Source organism: Dicentrarchus labrax, unplaced genomic scaffold, assembly GCF_905237075.1.
Source record: "Dicentrarchus labrax unplaced genomic scaffold, dlabrax2021, whole genome shotgun sequence".
Taxonomy (NCBI): domain Eukaryota; kingdom Metazoa; phylum Chordata; class Actinopteri; family Moronidae; genus Dicentrarchus; species Dicentrarchus labrax.
In genome coordinates, this window is record NW_026136720.1 from 32,255,064 (window position 1) to 32,275,739 (window position 20,676).

General features: G+C 39.4%; 1 protein-coding gene across 8 annotated transcripts in view; it reads right to left on the bottom strand.

The window, feature by feature from the left end:
* The window catches only part of LOC127353423 (protein NLRC5), a 36,378-nt gene extending 21,456 nt beyond the window's left edge, over positions 1-14,922 (bottom strand). For 5 of the 8 annotated variants that reach the window (XM_051382639.1, XM_051382642.1, XM_051382643.1 and 2 more), the window contains exons 1-16: positions 14,782-14,922; positions 13,640-13,965; positions 12,561-12,611; positions 11,848-11,937; positions 10,343-10,528; positions 9,932-10,086; positions 8,436-8,564; positions 7,674-7,992; positions 6,676-7,096; positions 6,255-6,408; positions 5,181-5,311; positions 2,228-2,459; positions 1,878-2,119; positions 658-741; positions 357-440; positions 135-218 (exon numbers count right to left, since the gene is read on the bottom strand). In XM_051382639.1, coding sequence (XP_051238599.1) covers positions 135-218; positions 357-440; positions 658-741; positions 1,878-2,119; positions 2,228-2,459; positions 5,181-5,311; positions 6,255-6,408; positions 6,676-7,096; positions 7,674-7,992; positions 8,436-8,564; positions 9,932-10,086; positions 10,343-10,528; positions 11,848-11,937; positions 12,561-12,611; positions 13,640-13,949 — 2,672 coding nt within the window. In that variant the 5' untranslated portion in view covers positions 13,950-13,965; positions 14,782-14,922. The remainder of the gene's footprint in view (positions 1-134; positions 219-356; positions 441-657; positions 742-1,877; positions 2,120-2,227; positions 2,460-5,180; positions 5,312-6,254; positions 6,409-6,675; positions 7,097-7,673; positions 7,993-8,435; positions 8,565-9,931; positions 10,087-10,342; positions 10,529-11,847; positions 11,938-12,560; positions 12,612-13,639; positions 13,966-14,781) is intronic. The other 3 variants (XM_051382636.1, XM_051382638.1, XM_051382637.1) reach the window with 3 other exon arrangements.
* Positions 14,923-20,676: the final 5,754 nt, after the last annotated feature.

Consider the following 20,676-nt stretch of genomic DNA (forward strand, 5'->3'; position numbering starts at 1 on the left):
CACACACACACACGTTATACTCATAATATACTATGATAATATAATAATATAGTAATAATACTAAAAATCAGCAAAATCTTGAGATATTGAGGTTATTTAAAAAAAAAAGCTTCTCATTAGCAGCATGTACTCACAGCACCGAGACCAGTCCTGGTAGTTTGGTAAAAACATCAGCTATGTGTTCGATCCCTGCATCTTTCAGATTGTTGTCACTCAGACTGCAACGTAAAAACAGATCCTTGGTGTCAATTTTCACACCAGCATCCAATATATTTCAGCATTACACTATGTTAGGTATCAGGTGTCAGCAACCCTACTCAGTCAGAAACACAACAAATATGATGTAGCAAATATACTTGATTTCAGTGACGTCTGGACAGTTCTGTAGAGCAGAGGCCAAACTAGCTGCTCCTGTGGCAGTGAGACTGGCACCACAAAACCTTGAGAGGACAAAAGAGAAAATCAGTCAATCATTGCCGCAGGGGTGTTAAGGGCCATTACAGTATTTCAAATTGAATTACACTGATCTGTGAGTATAGTCTGAGGAAGGGAAACAACATTTAGACTACACCACTCCTGATAGGCCAGATATGAATTCAAGAAAGTGACAGACAGAAAACAGAAAGAGAAAGAAAAGAAAAGAAAATAGGTTCTCACTCTAGCTTTCTCAGGGTTGTGAATTTTGGCAAAATGGAGGACAACTTCTCAGCAAACTTGTCGCCATACTTGCGGCTGCGAAAACTGAAAGTAAACAAACAGTCAAAGAAAAAATTCATAATGAAACCTAATGTTGGTAAGTGTCTAGTGTGCAGGATACCATGCTTTCACCAAACTTATGAACAAAAGCTTCTGTTTGTTTTTCACATAAAATATAAAATAAAAATAAAATTGTTATTTTGGAAGCTCAGTCTGTGTCCCCAGTTTTGCTTTTGACACCTTCTGGCTTCACTTGTTTATTATTTTATGTGTGAGTTGATCTTATCTTAAGAAGGTCCTATTAAGTTAAAGGCAAGTATTCACACTGTGTGGGAGTTAATTTTCTTTTGAGATGGTTTAATAACAATATCCTTGTCGTCTTTTTGCCCTTGAGTCCAGGCAGCATGTTACAGAAACACTGAGCCAACGTCTGGGACACAGCAGCAAACAGAGAGCCTATGTCCGTTTCACAGCAATGTGCAACAGGTGGCCAATAAGCTGAGGAATGTCAGCAACCGCTGTCAGTGTTTCCTTTAGGTTTTTTTTTTCAGCAGCCACCACCCCCCACTTTATGTAAAAGAGATCACAGAACAACATTTATAACAATAATGTGTGAAATATGTTTATACAGTAAGTATTATATAATGTTAGTATATTCATTATAATTTCACATAGTAGTACACTATATAGCCTTCCACTAGCATAATATTAATGCCAGTTGGACAATACAGCAGTTTAAAGGACCAGTGTGTAGGATTTAGTGGCATCTTGAGGTGTCGTTACTCCCTTGTTTCACTTCCCCTTCCAAGCGTGAAGGAGACAAAAAGTGCAAACATTTTTACAATAAAACCCGATAAAGCTACACAGCTCAATTAACAGTTGAACTGGTAGTCGAACTGGTATTGAGGATCTTGAGGAGGACGATGTGAGCCGACGACACATCTCACTCACTCTTGTTTTTGTTACTGGGGGAAAACTTCTATATCTGATTGACGCTCCATCACTGTTCCAGTTGCCCATCCTCAAAGTGGAGCGAGAGCGGACAATTCAGCAGAGTCATGTAATTGCAGCTTCATGACATTTTATAAAATTCAAGCGTCCTTCCCCTCTCAACATAAAAATTGTTCCTTTGCATTTTGAATCTGTTTTGCACTTTACATGTATAACTTGTGTGGACTTACCAGAGGTAGTGAACGTACTGACACCTGGGAAGGTCATCTAAACACTCCAACTCCATTGAGCATGCTCCAAAGTCCAGCCCAATACCACTATCACCTACTGAGTTAACTACAAAAGCCAGAGCATCTATATCATTAGGTAATAGCCGGATGTTACGCAGCTCCAGATTGGGTCTTGTATGCACAACCTGCTCAGCCAGTTGGTGGTCCTGGCTTTCTTGGACACAATGGCAAAGCTCCAATATCTGACAAGATGTAAGAAGGTAGAATCAGTAAAGAAAAAAACAGGGAGAAGACAATTATATGTAAATTATACATCTGTTTATCAGAATTCACTTCAGCTCATGTTCTACCTTTGGTCCAGTCAGAGTGTTGCTGTGACACAGGTTTTTCAGCAGTTTCAGAACGAGGGCTTGTCGTTTTTGGACCCAATTTTGGCTTCCTGTTCCACCAGACGTCCTGGCTAATTGAACTAAGGCTGGAGTGCAGTGTGGGGAAGCCAGGCCACATACATACAGATACAGGGAGTCAGTAAAAACTGTCCTCTGGTCTGACTTGGTCATCCAGCGAGTTTTCAGACTGAATCTGAGAGAGCAATAAGGAAGAGGATAGAGCAAACACAATATTTATTGGACTAAGTTATATTGCTGTATAGAGGACACTTCCTAGCCTCTCCTGCCATATGAGAATAACTCACACCACCTGCTTGGTGATCATCAGAGAGATGTTGTTATTTCTATGGATGTTGTAACATGATGCTTTCAGAGCTGCCATGCGGAGCCCGCTAGTTTCACAGCTGTGGGATCACTATGACACAAACCTTGTAATGAACTGCCACAGTAGTAGGATACAAGCCATCTGACTGCAGTTTTAACTGCTTTTGACAGCCTGATTGATTAGGGAAAATCCCTGCACTGCCTGCAACCATGGCAGTGCAGGGATTTTTTTTAGCATATACAGGGTATGACAATTTAAAAAAAACCCAGACAGACTCAAACCTCGGATGTGGCAGTTATATATGGCATGTGTCTCCACTACATTCATTTAACGTGCATATTTATAGGGGCGTAAACAGGGTTTTATAGCTTTTACAGTAAAATAAAAGGTGTTAATTAAATGACACACACACACACACACACACACACACACACTGAGTTTTCTTATGTTTGAGCACCCAGTTGACTGGTGACATAGCAGCATTCCCTTTACAAGGAAAATATGATATGTGACTAATTTGGTCAACATTGAGATTTTTAACACAGTTACTGATTGACTTTGGAAACATCATTCACTAAACTTTCAAAAAAATTGTGCTTTTAACAGTGGATTTCAAATAAAATGTTCTTTTAACAGTGGATTTCAATTCAACTGAAAAACACATTGTCTTGGCTCAAGCTGAACTAAACACGTGGGTGAGTAACCTGAAAGTGAGTTTGGGCTTTTAGGGAGGGGTGTGCTGGATTTATAACACAAGACAAACTAAGAGCATCATTGTGAAACGGATGCAGCACAATATTTTTTTTTATCTCAATTATCAAGCTGAGATAAAAACTGTTTCCATAATCGTTGGAAGTCAAAATTGTAATTGAAAATAAAATGTAATTAATTGCCCTGCCATAAATGTGGCAGTACATAGGAAGGCCTCCTGCTGTGTCATGTCTCACTGGTAAGTGTCCCACCCTTAATCCCTCTCTGCTGACCCCCTGAGCCACCACTGCTGTGATTGGACCATTCACTTTGAGCCTGCTTCAGCACATTTATGGTCTCCTTTTAAGGAGGAGGGTCAGACAGTCTTTTAGTCTACTCATCTTACACGAATCATCTCTTTCCATAGCTAGGTTATTACTGGTATGGACAGTAATTCTATATGGTCAAATCCTATAACACTCTTGTGCAACTTGTATCATAATTCAGATTAGTACCCCTGAACACTAATTACTGAAGACATACTTTGTAATTACTTACTTACATACTTGAATGGAATTATTGTTATGATTTTTGACATATGAGATGCAGTAGTCGAATGTAACAAAGCACATTTACTAAAATCTTGTACTTCCTAGTACTGCAACTAACGTTTATTTTAATTGTCGATTGATTATTATCGATACGTTGTTTGGTGCAGAAAATGGTAGAAAATTAGATTTAAATTAAATCAATTTAATTGAGAAAACAATCAGGAGACAAAATCATAATGAAAAATATAAAATAAGTTGCAGTCTTATACAAAATAGTTCGAAATGAGCTCCACCTCAACCAACTACAACAACAGAATGCTGCTTAGACATTAATCCATCAGTAATGATAATCTAATGATATAATAGTGTGACAGTCACAGGGGCAATTTTTCTGAGTTTGAGACTACTTTCATTTCTATACCTTAAATACTTTTTCCCGATTATACTTGCATACTTTCACTTGCTGTATTGCAACCAAATGATTACCCCTCGCCACATCCTCCCCTTCCAAGCGTGTATAATGGCTGTGAAACCTGGAAAAAAAAGGCCTTATAGAGACAGCTTTTGGTTTATCTGTTCTGGCCTAGAAACAAGGTGGTTCAACATGGCAGACTCTGTGGAACCGCTCCATCTCTAGATAAAACAGCTCACTCTAAGGTAGCCAAAACACAACAATTCTCATATTCAGTTGACTGTACAGTAATGAAAACACACCTATAAATACTATATTCTATTGCTGCCAATAGATCCTCCTAAATGTTACACACTGTACTTAAAGTTAAGGATCTTCCTCCACTATTGATAAGATGTCTTTTCAAGCTTAGGTCTCTGTTTTAGTCTCAGAGCACTTTACAAGTTATTGTTAATCTGAGCTTTTGTGGTACATTTGGAGCACAGACCATACAGCATACATGTGTGGTTGAATAGGTGCAAACAGATGGTTTCATTCAAATGAGGCAGTGTAGGTGTTGGTATTCAGAAAACTGGGTCACAGTCATAGTACATGTTGCACTGTAAACATACATCTCTTACCTACATTCATCACTTGCGCCTGTTGACAGGGGGTTCTGTCAATAGGCACAAACTAAATACTTAAAAATGACTGTAATTGTGTACTAATGTTGTATAAAGAAAAAAAAAAAAGCTATAGTTAATTGTAATTATAACTGATTCCATCTACACGACTGAGTGCAATGGATACTGTGACTGCCATTAAATAGTGCCAACTTTTCACCTTCAGGGAGGCCACCTGATCGACAGCTTCATAGAGCAAGACTGCAATTGCCCTGATAAATATAACCATGGTCATTTCCAGTTCTGTTTGGCTTCTCTGAATTCATTTCCTTACCTCTTCCTGAGCTGAGTGTCACTAACATCCTGACTGGTCATAATCCTGAGCGCAGCCAAAAACTCCTGTATCGTTAGATGAATGAAGCAGTAGGAGTTGACAGGTGTCCCATCCTCACGTCTGATCTCCATCTGACAGGAAGATATGGACAAACGTGATATTTATTAAGTCACTAACAACAGTCTTCAGCTACGTTAATGTAAAAATTGCAGCAGTATTACATAGTTTTTTAGGTGTGAGGATGTGCAATGAGAGAGGTGAATATATTAAACCAAAGAACCAAAGACCATGAATGTCAATGTTGCCATAGGTCATATTTGCATCTGAATTTTGAAACATGAATTACAACAATAAATCCTTGTTTTAATATCGAAGTGAAGGAGGGAGTCATTTATAGAAAGAAGAATTTGAAGGAGCCAGGCCATATGATAAAGGGCGCAGCATCTGACTTATCTCCATCTGACAATCAGTCTATGAATACTCATCAACAATCAGACAACACAATTTTCCTCCACTCTTATACTGCTGTTCTTAATGTCATCTAAGGCCAGAGATAAAACTCGTAGTGTGCTGTGTCTATTTGCACTGTTGGTTGTGCACATCCCTGTGACATATCTGCGTGGTTAAACAGCAAGTATATCTCCAGCTTAACAGGTATCGGCCTCTCCATTTTCGCAACCACAGTGAGGTGCTCAGATGACGAGCTGCCACCAACAGAACTCAAACATGGCATCACAATTAACTTCACCTTTTACTGCTCTGCTCTTGTTATATAGTAACCACTTGCTCCATGTCCATAGAGAAACTGATTATAGTTGTTAATGCTACAGAATAGTGCAGATATTACAGCTATAGGCATTTTTGGCAGAGGAGGGTCAATGTAACTTAACTATTTTGCCCACAATACAAATGCAATCCAAAGTTGTGGAGATGTAGTAATTAAAGGCAAACAAGAGGTCTAAATTCTTAGTTTGGCACACTGAGCAAACCAAGTTATGGCTCAAAGAAAGCATGCCAAAAGTTGCCCACAGACATGTAGAGCTCATTCACACATACTGGACAACCATGTCTGACCTGTGAGAGGAGTCCCGTCCTGATTGAAAACGTCAAAACATTCTGAGGAATGTCTTCTTCCACGAAGAGGATCTTGCCTTCCTCTAAGCCTTTCCAGGCCAGCTGACTCAGCTCACACAGCTCAGATCGATACTGACTCAGCATATACACAGTACTGCAGCGAGGGACAGAAAACAAATTCATTCATTTGTATTTAATCAATTGGTCCTCATTGGTCATGTGAAACTATATTGAAACGCCTTACAACTCTTTCGAGAGGGTTTCACTTCTCCCTTTGAGTAAAATAGTAAACTGCATTGAACAGCTAGGAGTCCTCTGAATTCAGTACAATCAAACTGTACTGAAAGTAAAACTATATGTTATGAATGTCGTGTCAGTGGTGTGAAAAGGTGTTGTGTTTGGTACTCTTCTCAGCCTTCACCTCTGTGGCGGTGTCTTTGGCATGTCATTGCTTCCTCTTTTGTCAGGGTCACGGCTCAGGAATGCACCAATAACAGTGAGGTAGACCTGTGTAAGGGTGGAGGGTATTTGGGCTTGTGTAGCAAGTAGCTGGGTTCTACCATTTGTTACATCTTCACTCCCTCTTCTTCTTCCTCCTTGATGTACCGTTTGTGCATGATTCCCTCCTTTACTGTCCTCTTCTCCTCTTCCTCCTGCCACCTGTACTCTTTTTTCTTCTTTTTCTCTCACTTTTTCACCTGTGTCTCTCCCTCCCAGTAAATGCTCCAGGCAGATACAGCAGATGTTGCAGAGTGCAGGGAGGGATGACATGGCAAGGAAGTGTCGCGTGGTAAGAAGGAGGTCCGCTGCCTGCACTCCAAGAGATCCACTGGCTGAGTTACCTTTGCAGTTGAGACATAAAATAGTTTTAAAACCACAAAAACGTAAGGCAGACCCACACAGTAGAGTAGTTCTCCCTTATTTTGCCTGTGTAGACTTGTGGGTGGGTTCAGACTGAGGTTGATTGATATCACTCTGGCTCTCCTGTTAGTTTTGTTGCAACTGTTATGATTCTCGTTATTGCATGAAGTTCAGTGACCTTATGTAATACCCAGCAAAGCTCAGCCCAATGATCAGAGCAATGTTTTTGATCACAAGAGTAAGAACTATTTACAGAACATGTTTTATATATATATATATATATATATATATATATATATATATATAAAAGCTGTTTACGAGTACAGATACTGATGCATTTTACTCTGATGGTACTCGTATTTGTAAAAAATATATTATCTGTTCCGTATACTCATGGAAGCTTAATTAGTATCATTGGTAAAACCTGTGTTTACCCCTTGTGGCTTGTCAAAATGGCTGCTGTGAAAAGGTCTATTGGTCTATTGCCAAGTGAATGCAGAGCTAACTCTATGCAGAATAACAAATATCACACTGTAAATATAAAAGGCATGTTTTCACCTTTTACAAAGAAGTTGTGCACATACTCCTTGATCTCATGGCAGTCCCACCCCAGCAGCTGCCCCACTTTATCTGATAAGCCTTCCAAATCAATGACATCTCGAGCACGACAGGTGACCACCACAGTACATCCTGGAAGAAGCTGGCGATTTAACAACGCAGAGATGAGGTCTGCAACAGGCAGAGGCTTTTCTGGGTCCAATAGCTCTCTCTGCTCTTTCTTTTGTCTGGTGAGTTTTCTGTGAAACTCATCATAGCCATCGAGAACCCAACAGATTTGCTCTGGATTGGTAAGGAGGTAATCCACAATGGCTCTCTGCTAGAAACACAATATATATACAATGAAAGAATGACAGAGAAAATGTATTAGTAATGTTCACTGGTGGCTATGATTTGTTTATTACAATTGTTTAAAACATTTAAGTGTGTTTAATAATACCCCGAAATGCCATTTTGATAAATATTTCCAGGAACAACAAAAATACAGCCTTTAACTGGTGGACATATTGAGTCCTCTGACCGTACTACTAATGGACAACCCATATTATTGTAAGCCCGACAACCCATTTCCTCACAATGTATGATTATAACATATGTATATATATATCTATATAAAGAAAACAGCATTTTTTGGTTGTGAATTGAATTTCTGCTGCTTTACTGCTGCTCATTTCACATCAGAAAGGTCCTGATTTATAAAGGTCTGGATTTATAAAGGTACTGATTTATAAAGATACTGATCTACTATTGCTACCAGCATACCTTTTTGGGGTCGCTCCCTGGAGGGAGATATTGTCGGAACAGCAACTCAGACAGGGAGAGAGGGCAGGACAATAAGTTGAGCTGACGAAACTCTAGCAGTACAAACAGGTAGGATGAAGGGATAGGGCCCTGGATGATAGGGGAAGGGAACAGAAATAGAGAGAGTGAAGGAGAGACAAAATGAGAGAATAAACCAAGCCTATAAGGAAAAGGTAACTGGGAACTTTGATAGTTTTACCCATTAAAGTCTTTTAAAGTCTCTTCTAGGAGGAGTATTTCTGCAAATGTTTGTGTCTCCAGAGGAGCTGTGTGAAATCTGCTAAATGTTTCAGTGGCGATTAGGTCCGAAGAAGTCTGAAAATAAACAAAATCTGGGGGTGTGAAGCTAGGAAGAAGAGAACTTACCAGACCTCTATAGCCCGCTCCTCATCTCTCCTTGAGGCAATCACCTTGAGGCAACACCAGCAGCGACTAGCATAACAAACCCGAATCTCCGACTGAACTGTTGGCAGACAGGTTGCCAGACTTTGACAAGGAAGAACAATGTGTGGAATAAAAACGATTAAACTTTCCATTGTGAGTCTGACAATGTTATAAGAGTGTAGTTCTACATTGATGGAGTACTCGTAAGAAAAAAGCATATACGTTCTAATATATAACTTCCATGCTTTGTTATCCTGACCTGATTCAAGAAAACAAATACTGAGTCGATCTCATACTGAGTGCTGATCCAAAATGAATACAGCTTTAGCCACAGCCTTATTTTGAATGTATAAATTCAGATAAGCTTTATTAAAACGTACTTAACTCTACCAGGAACCCTTAAATGTGAGGGTTTTTAAAAGTTTGGACAGTATTTGGACATCCGGTTTTCATCCCCAGCATCAACAAAACAAGAGGCTCTAAAGGCTTTGTTTTCTTATGCTTATCATGAAGACATTTCATCTTTTTCATTCCACACATTCTTCTTTATTGTCAAAACCCAGCGTCTACATTACCCACAAAGCAAACCAGGCCGCAGACAGGTTGGTCGGAGATTAAGGTGTGTTCTGCTGGTAGTATGGGGGTTGAGCCTCTAGCCTCAAGCACAGATGAGGAGCAGCGGTCTGATCTCATGCAATAGCTCTCCCCAAGATCCTGATGTGTAAAACTGGTTTCCCCCCTTTAAGGGAAACTGGCAGCTTCTCTGTATTTTTGTGTTGCTTCACAGTTCAGTTGCTCACAATGCTGTGTGTTAGAAATTGTTTCCAGGTGACGCATGTTGCCTACCTGACTTGTAACGTTCAGTTCACAATGGATTAGAGATGTTTGATCTTTTATTATATGGCCCAAACATAAGAGAATCGTTTTTAGAAAGTTTGGTACCTCTTGTGGAAAACCCCTCTTAGTACTAATAAGAATAATATTAAGAAGAAGAAGAATTTGATCAGCCCCGACCAATCTAGCAGATTGGCACAGAACATCCATGATACTGAATGATGACAATGTAAACTTACTAGTCCACATGCCCACTGCTGTCCTAAACAAGACATCAGCAGAGTTTTTCCTGATCCAGACTGGCCAACAAGAACTGTCACTTTTCCTGCACATCCCTGGAGGAAGGTCTCCAATGTCACTCTGGACTCAAAAGACCCATAATCCACATCCGGCTCTGAGTTCGTTGAGAGAAAATGTTTAGTTAGTGAAGAGCCGGCTTTAATTCTGAATAAATAAAAGTATGGTTGTGACCAAGTTTCACTATAGAGCATGCATTTTTTTCTATATTTTCCACCTTTTAGTGTAATGTTTGGAGTAATTGTACCACATTTAGACATTAGTATCAGTACATCTAGAAAATCCTTCATACTTAAACCATCCACATACATTTTGCAGATTCTAGGTGTACAATAAGAGGACTGAACGCTAACCTGGTGTTCTGCCTCCTCTGTCTGCTGATCCAGGGGTTTGATCCGGTCTGTCCCTGCCTCGGTTCACTGTTCTTAGGCTGACCCACACATTCTCAAGCTGGACCTCTTTCACCAGGGGCTCACTGAGTCGCTCCCACCTCCTCTGCAGTAAACCTGCTACTGCAGCAATGTACTGCTCCCAGTGGTCTGTGGGTAGAAATCATCATAAAACACAAAAAAAACCAAATTATTTGTAGAGGGCACTTTCACTGCAGCAGCACTTGTTCTTCTTGTGGGGGTGTAAAGTTACACTGCACAAGAATAGAGCGGCCCTATTTTTAAGGTGCTGCACCCTACAGGGCCAGATGGTCCTTTATTTTTTATTACATTTATTACATTTTTACTTTAAATGTTTCAACAGACAATTTTTCAACTGACAATTTTCTGTTCATGTGTAATGACACACAAAAAGTTGTTTTAGAGCAGTCAACATTCAAAATCAACATTACAAGAAATTGTGTTATTTTGTATTTACTGTGTGTCTGTAAAATAAAATAACTCATGGAATACAAAATACACCAGATAAAATACTAGATCAGGTGCTGGTTATTGCTGGGAGTAGGTTCTTAGTTATTCAAGTGAGCTTGTTTTGGTTCAGTACTACACATGAGAAGTGGGTTAACACTGGTAATTTAATACTCAGTGTAAGAAACATAGCTAAGATGCCTGGTTTACTCTCAGTATTAACACATCACTGTGGAATGAAAACATCTAATTTCACTTTTGGTTTTCCTGCCTGTGTAAACTCAATGTGCAATTTTATATTTAATGTCTTAATGTTGGTAGCTGGAAGCACTTGTATCATGAGAAATGGATACAGTGTTTTAAGATGTAACCCAGTCATTCCAATGACAGCTGCTCACCCAGCATATACAATAAAGATGTTTTTACCCTTCCTGGTTTCCTCCATGCAACTCATGACACAATGGTTAACATTGAAATGTCAACTAATGCTTTTCTCTTAGTTTTAAAAATATTAAATGTTTAAAACTTTAAAACTTCACAACACAAAAAGTAACAAATTACCTTGTCTGCTTTTTGCCATGATCAGTAGAGAAAATGTTTAAAGATATTATAGATATAAAGATATTTAGTGATAGATTGTATTATATATACCTTTATTTGATAGAACAGGTGAAGCTTGACAGAAAGGGGGTAGAGAAGGGGGGGGCAACGTGCAGCAAAGGGCTGCAGGTTCGAATTGAACTGGGGCTGCTGCAATAAGGACTTGCTGTACCAGGTGAGCTACCATGCTCCCCTTTTGGTTGTAGGAGATTTTTTGTTCCAATTTGTCCTGCAATTGGCAGCAGGACAAATTGGCAGCAAGGCTGACCCTACCACACTGTATCCAGTTCTCTTAATAAATTCATGGATGTTAACCAGTGAATGGTCAGTTTCCAAGTTGGTTTGTGCATGCTAATGCAGCTGCAATGTAACAAAGGACAAGTGTTGTGTGTATAGTCTACCAATCCGTGGCCTTTTGCTGAGCTGCCAATCTGAGGGCGGCGAGGGCGACTTCACATCCGTTACAGTGGGATTGGAATTTTCACAAACATCTACAGTGCAGAAAAACACACAGAGAGTATACAGTACATAAAACACTGGATAGGCTATCAACAGCACTGCTAATGTAGCATATTATTATTGTGCCCTTATTTTTAGTTTCTAAATTAGCTAGACATTTTGGGGATTCCCGAGGTGAAACGAAAGAGAAAAGTCATAAGATTTACAGATTATATGCTGATCGTAGTTGGACAACCTGCTGCCTCTCTGACTTTCATTTTCACTTTTGCACTTTAGTTTGTCAGTGAGGCTATGTCTACTGAGGGGTGCTTTACTATAAAGCAAATAAAGATAATGATATTAATCCCAAGTAAAGAAACACTTTTCACCCAAAGAAAACCAACGGATCACTTGGCTTACATTGTATTTCACATCATTGCTTTGGGTGTGTTCAATATGCAAATACACAGATCAGCACACAGTGAGTGTGGTGGAAAAGAAAACTTAAGAGATGTTAGCCATTTTTGTGCATGGAAAACACCTGCAGACTGAATGTGTATTTATGCATGCCAGTGCAGCCAGACAAATAAAATATACAGTCCTCCTGACACACACACACACACACACACACACACACACACACACGGACAGACATTAAGAGACAAACATTAACTACCTGTGGTTCTCAGAGGCACTGGTGCTGCAGTAGGAGAGTGTATAACATCAGCTAAATAGTCAAACAGAAAAGTCATACTGTTAGCCAGGCCAGGCCAGCACAGCGATAGATTAGACTAGTATGAGCAGGTAAGTATGACTTATTATTATTCATAATATCATTACATACAGAACAGAACAAATACAAATAATCTATGGCTTTAAGGCAAAGGACATGTAAGTATAGATAAATGATAAGAGAAATAGCCGATATATAATGCCGATATCAAAACAAATAAAAGTTCTGTATAATTCTATTCTACTATATGGGAAATTGAGGCAAATGTTTACAGCAGGATGCATTAGAGTTATAGTACAGGGCTCAAAAGCTACTGTTCAACAGCAGCAACACTGACAAGGCTACCCGCAGGTGTGTCTGAAGACATTTTTTGTTTATCGGCCTCATGAGCACAGACATCAGCCAATGCCAATCATCTCCAAATGCTAAGTAATCTGTCTATCTCTAGAAGGCAATGTTAAACGTCTCCCACATTTAAGATCATCTCATTCAACTCAAATGAGCAAGCATGCACAGAAAGAGTATAAATATTCTGCCAAAGAAAATGAAACAGCCCAATTTGAGCTTAATGGGACATTTTTATATTGATTGGGCTCTTTTTTATTTTTTTATTCTAGAATATAGATTCTATGTAAATGCAGCACTGGTGAATAATTACTTAAGGCAGAAAACTGCTGCAGCACTGTTCACTGTGAAGTTGGAAAACAACAGAATGCTCCCCATGTGCTAACCCATACTTCTTCACACTTTACAGCACATAACCATGACATAATATTTAACACAACTCCTGCGTTGTATAGACATATTAAGCTATGTTTTCTTCTAAACCTTGAGATATGTGCATGAGACTCATACATGATGTATCTGTATGAAACTAAACACTAACTTTAATGACTTCTTTATATGACCATTCTTGTTGAGCGGTTACCTGACCAGTGAGTAAGTTTTGGACTGTAGGTGATGGCGGTATGAACGAAGGCTAGAATACCTTGTCAACATGTTTAACATAATTTTATACTCACTGTTTGCATATCCAGCCAGGGACATGAGCTTCGACTCTAGGTGCATGGGGATGTTCTCACACAACATGCACATGCTCTGAAGGAAGTTGCGGCAATCTGCAGCGCTGGCCAGCCTGAAGTACTCCAACATGGCTTTGATGTGTTCTGTTCTGTTTGTGTTGATGTCCCACCTGGCGCCACCGGGCATCATTTGGTACAAGCTCATGATGACTGCAGGGGACTGACCGCTAAGGATGGTGAGCAGTTCTGAGGATTCCTGAGCCAAGACGGAGTTCACATTGTCACCATCAGGGTCAAGCTCATCATCCATGGTCAGACTCCATCAGCTGGTACACAAAGAAGCAAATATGAACGCAAGCACACGTGTATAGATCCACACACATTCTCACACCTCAAAGTCAGCTTTAAGTGAGGAAGAAATTGCAACTAAAATTCAAACCAATTGGGAGACAGCTCCGATTCTTATTTTTCACATACTAATACCTAGGAGCCTGATGACCAATAACATCCCCATCAGCACACACACAGCCACGGCTTGCAAAGTGGATAGACAGATAGATAGATAGATAGATAGACCATTTCATATGCAGGAGCTACACACTGTGCTCCTCTTTTATTCATTCAAAGTTACTCATTTCTTACTCATTAATAGCCAACATTTTGCCTCCTTCCACCAGTAAATAGACGGATGTGCTTTCGTTTTATATCTTGCTCAATTAATGACTATTGACTGTCATTATTGATGAATTAAAGTCTGATTATTGGCATTGTATCGATATTCGTGACAATTCTATTGCGTCCTACGTCAGTCAAGGGGCGCGTGCGTTTACGCAGCACTATTTAATGCGTGTTTTTTAATGTAGTGAGCACGTGCGTATGGTTTATACTTCATTAATTTAGTTTAGGCCGTTAAGCTCCTATTGTCTTCAGTGTAGATATATTGTGACAGGAAAACCCCGCAAGTGCGGGGTGTGTGCTTTGTCTCCTCATTTCATTAAACCTGCTCTGAAAATAACTAGCGCCGAGGTCATTTCAGGTAGCGAGCGTCGCTATGTGCTGGGTCTTTAGTGTGCAGCCAAACTTTAAACGGTAATGTTCCTTATTCGTTTAACATTATATTGAGAATTAATATAAGCACTCACCAACTACTGTTGTCGTAGACTGCATCTCTCTGCAGCCAGGGTGTCTTCTTTCAAAACGAAACCATGAGCAAGGAATAAACTTTTGGTTTCGTTTTTGCGTAATTGCTGCCTTACAGTCGCTGGAGATGGACAGATGCGCTGGATACGTAGGGTGGGGTGGGGTTGGGGGGCTGTGGCTCCTACCCCCTGAAAAAAGAGTTTGCAAATGTTTGTCTGGCTCGTAATACAGTGGCCCGGACAATTGAGACTAGTGATGTGTCGGTCGCGAACGAGCCGGTTCAAAGAGCCGACTCTTTTAAGTGAACGATCTGAGAGCCGTTTTTTTAAATAAGTGTATGAAGTAATACAAGGCAGAATGATCTGATGATCTTCATGCTATTGGTGCTCCATGCATGCAGTTGGTTTTATTTGCCCAGATGTCAGTGGTGGACATTAACAATGCACATTTACTTGAGTCCTGTATTTCATATACTTACTTTCAGTACTTTACTTGTTTTGTTAGGGGTGTGTGCTTAAATAAAAACTGAAAATGTCAATAGCTGTCGTTTTTTTTAATTTTATTTCTATGATTAAGTTTTTATAGGTGTTTATTTCTGCTTTGTGTAGCAGAGTGGTTTTACAAGCAAGTTAGTGCATTCACTGGGTGGTTTCAGAGAGTTACAAGGGTCTCTAAATGGAATGAAAACAACTATCTACAGCAATTTATTGATGTATTATGTAAATACTTCAGTACAAAGGATGTGTTAAGTGTTGTAATTTGATGGCGCCCTTACTCCCTGTATTACGGTAGACTGATATGCTGTACTGCTGTATTGTATAAGGTTTACGGTACGTACAAGACATAACGTCACCACGCTCCCAGTGAGCGCCAGTTGTTGTTCTGTGTGAGCTATGCTGATGAGATGACAACACATTAGTCCGCACAAATAATTATGCCAAGAGGCTAAAGCTGATTCGAGTATGTTCTGCTTATCCTCCATACACAGTAGATGACTGCGCACTGCAGTAAAAACCCTTAACAGGATGTATTGAATAATTTAGGTGATATATGTGTACACATACAATACAAAATAGTGCAAAATTTGGCTGAATTATAAAAGGTATAAGTGGTAAAATAAAGTGCCATTTGGGAGATGAAAGAGCTGGCTCTTCTTGGTGAGCTGAGCCAAATGATCTGGCTCACTAAAAAGAACCTGGAATTCCCATCACTGCTTCAGACATTAAGAGATAGGAGTGATACACAGATACATCTGACACTGCCCAGGCACTCATTTCTTTGGGAGGAGTTGATGATAACATGAACATTACAGAAGAGCTGCTTGACCTCGACAGTCTCAAAGGCCAGACAAGAGCAGTGGCTTTATTTGACAATGTCCTATAGAAGCCCAATTCCACCAGTAAAAAAATAAAATAAAATGAATGAAATGAAAACATATCTTTGATTAAAAAAAAAAAGTTATGTCATGATTGTGAAATAAAAATTATTTAAGAAATTATGACTTTTATTATCTTTGACCCAAGTACTGGAAATCAGCAGATTGAACGATGGTGGCTGATTTTGTCCAGTTTTGGATAGACCTACTGAAATGAGATAGCTACTTCTCAGACAGCTTCTTGGACAACTCCTTGATCCAGTTTTGCTTTCTTCAAACAATCCAGGTAACTTACACATTATAATATAAAGGATTGCTCAGCAATATTTTTAAGAGGCACAAATGACCATGTGTATGTGCAGAGAATAAATAATACATAAATGATAATCACAAGTGTCCAATATTTTTATACAAGCTAACTTAATATTAGTCCACCAATTCCACAACTCAAGATCACCTCATGGACGTCCCTCCATGTTGCATGCAGTCCCTCATCTGTATGGAGGCAGAGATTGTTTGCACCATGTGGACCTGGTGAAGGTTCAAGTCTGCCTTGAAGAATGTGTGTTCAAGGACTTCCCATGTGACCTAATGTCAGAGCATAATCCGACATTAACAAATGATATGATAAATTATATACGTATATTGAACTCAAACAACTGATAAACAATTAACTAGCTCTATCATTAATGTTCCTTGGCCTGTGTCACATGTTATATTTCAGAAATGCTTTTTTGTTGTTGTTGAAACTCATATACTGATTGCAGTTTACAAAATTATGTTTTAACCTGTGATGAATGCAAATTCTATATTGTAACTATTTAAACATATAAAAGATGTATCAAATATTTTCAATTCTTTAATAGTAACCCATTGATGGGCTTATAGAACACTGTAACGGTTTTTCATAATTGTAACAGTATTATACTGCAATAAGTGCATTAATATACTGTAATGATTAAATGCAGTACATTACTGCTAACCGCAAAGCATTGTGGGAAAATAACGGCTATTTTTTACAGTAGTTATGTACTGTTTATCAATTTACAGTAATACATTTGCGCGGGGGAAACGGCCAATAGGAATGAGGTGTTTTGTTTTAAAAAGTGTAACATCAATGTAACGACTTGGATGGACGGTTGAGATGTCATCGACGAGGGAAAAGACAAAACTAATGAGAAGAAGAAGAACAACGAGAGAGTGGTGGAAGGTGCCAACAGTTTGTCGAAGGAGATAAAATACTTCAGTAGTCTGTATCAGTCTGTATTCAATTCAAGTTGGACCCACAGGGCAACCACAAGGTGAACCATTTGTGGACGCTTGTTTGCAATGTGAACATATGCTAAATATAACGTTAAATCTGAACTGAATTTTGTGCTTTAACGTTAGCCAACTCAATTATCTAGTATCACTAGCTTCTAGTTAGCTAGCGGTAGCTAGTGCTCATATTACATTCTTAAATATTGTCACTTTTATACAGTATAACATTAGGTATGCTATTTGCATAATATTACTCAAATATGTAATTGCATTTGGTCGTTTCAACCCTTGGTAACAGTTCATAAAGTTGCTCAGCCGATATCCTTTGAGAAGTTAGCTAGCGATAGCTAGCTTAACAGCTAGCAGTAACATTAGAAGGTGGAACCGTCCACGTCCAATTTAACTACTTGGTTTTTGTTTTTGATACGGTAATATTGGAATAGGTTCTTGCATTTTTATTTCTCAGTATTATTTTGTGGTTTCATCCCCATGTATGAGGCTCAAGTGAATGTAAACTGGTTGATAGTAGCCATTCTGTTACTACTGCAGGTGCCTCTTGGTGGGCTGTTGCAGGATTTAGTGTAACGTTAGTGACGCTTGTGAGCATTTTCTGCCGCAATGGTTGTGCCATTTGTTTGCAAAACGTGTAATATCAATGTAATGACGCTTCCAAGATTTAATCAGCGTGTAAAAACGCATGGTAATCTCACAAATTTTAGGTTTGGTTGTGGTTTGAAGAAAACACCCGCAGTGTTTAGAAAACCCTGTTCAAATAGGCCCACCTGGTAATGATGCCTCACAGATGACTAGGGACAACTGTGAGGAGAATTGTAATGAAATTGAATATTTCTGTCACTGATATTAATAACATAATTGGAAATCTAAACAAAACTAATCTATTAAGATTATATGATGAGGGCGTTTTCCGGTCGATGGTACACACAAAACTTATTTCAAAAATAATTTTAATTATTTAGGAACAAATTCAAAAGAAAACGACTGTTTTAGTCAGTATGTGCCAATTGCAGAAACAATAAAAGCGCTATGAGTCAGGAGTCTATGAAACTACAATACGCTGAAGCAAAGACAGCAAAATCACATGATCCACATTTGCTGGAGGATGTAAGGGATGGCAGGTATTTTAGGTTAGGCCATTTTTCAACCCAGTGCGTCTTCGGTATCCATGATCCTATACCAGGACTCATTCGAAGTGGTAAATCCCCTGGGCTCAGGGAGAAAAAAGCATAAGCAACTTGCTGTTTACATGTCACTGTCAGAGATGTCTCCTCATAATAGGTCCTCAATAGAGCCCATACAGCTTGTTATGCTTTGTAAGGAGGAGGATTTGGCGTTTTTCGGCCAAGAGAAAGTGTTTGGTCCTCTTGTAAGAGATTTGAGGGATCTTGAAGAGGCAGGGCTCACACTGGACAGTGGTGAAATTATACAAGGGGCAGTGCTTGCAATAACGGGAGACAACCTTGGGTCACACATGATTGGAGGCTTCACAGAAAACTTCAGTAGAAGTACATATTTCTGTCACTACTGTCGTATTGACAGAGACACTTTTCAAAAATTTTCCAACAGAATTAGGCCTACCACGGACAAAGCAAAGTTATAAGAACTCAGTTCATGAACTTTCCACCAATCCTCAATTAGCTAATGCCTATGGCATAAAATTTGACTCTGTGTTTAATAGCCTTAAACACTTTCATGTATTTGTGCCTGCTGCTGCGAGACAAAGTTAATATGGTAACTGCCCCTAAAATCCATGCAAACCAGGTAGCATATTTAAAAGTTCTCATTGAGTAGTATATTATGTCTAGAGCTACACTGTTTCCAGCTGTAACTCTGAAGCCAAAGCACCATTTCTTAATGCATTACCCTGAGCTCATTCTGCATTTTGGCCCATTAATTCGCTTGTGGACTTTGTGTTTTGAAAGTAAACATACATACTTCAAACAGTGTACAAGGAAGCTGCATAACTTCAAGAACTTAAACAGTACTCTGGCAGAGAGGCACCAGCTTCTACAAGCTTATCTTCAGGCTGGTTGTCTCTTTTCACCTACTTTACAAATGCAGCAAGCAGATGAGTTCGATAGGTATTTATATAACCATGGTATCCAGGAAGCTGTTATGTTGAGAAGCATCCATGAGACCACATTAGTGACATCCGCTGTTACCTACAAGGGCACCAAGTACCAGAAAAATATGGTTGTGGCTATGGAAGACAGTGATATGGGCTATACCTTTGGGAAAATTGCTCTGATACTGACTGACTCATCTAATGTCTATTTTGTCCTAGAGAAACACCAGTCAGTACCCTTAGTTGACCTTGGTGTACAATGTCTCCTTGAGTCTGATTCTTATGTGTGTGTTAGTGTGGAGGACCTGGCAGATTACATCCACTGTCTTTGTACCGACAATTTGATGTTAATCTTGTGCCTTTGCATCACTCTGTCTGTCTCAGGTAAATGGCGTCTGTGGAGGAGGAGCTCAGGAAGGCACTACCTTCACTTTCAGAGAGCGACTTCAACAACTTGTTGACACATTTAGCAGCTCGTGGTTTTAAAGCATATTCTGACCTTCAGTTTCTTTCCATTGAGGATATCGATGGTGTCATCCCTCCTGTTGCTGTAAGGAGGCTAATGTACTCAAAACCACAGATAAGAATCCACAAATCTGATACCCATCGGGTCAAAATCATTCAGCCAATTTCATCAGTAGTTACACATTATATTGGTGAAGAAGTTTAGTTAGTGGTGTAAGAAAACAGAAGTTTGCGTCTGGCAGTTCTGTTGGTAGCGAGTGTATATTTGTATATAGTTTGTTTGCAATGGGTTAGGCCCTGACATACACATATTAAGTCTACAATATTCAATAAAAAGTAGATATCAGAGCAGTACTAATTTCTAAGGTCTAATGACCAGTCAAACTCAGTACACCTTTGATCAATGTAATCTTGCTTTTGGGGGTGTTACTTGCGCTAACTAACTAAGATGTTTTAATTTTTCTTTCAGGCCAGTTGTTTGAGACAGACGACACCTTGCCCTCTTGCCAGATCTGCACCTCAGCAGGCTCTTTGCCTCAAAGCCCTTCACCTCCAAGCCCACAAATGCATGTCCAAAGGTCTGACTGGGTGTCCTCCTTTGAAATCCCATGGCAGAAAATGCCAGCAAATTTGCGGCAATGTGTTGCTCAAGGCGTGAGACCGAGGAAACAAGAACATCTGAGTATGGTCAGAATTATTGTATAGGCGATACAA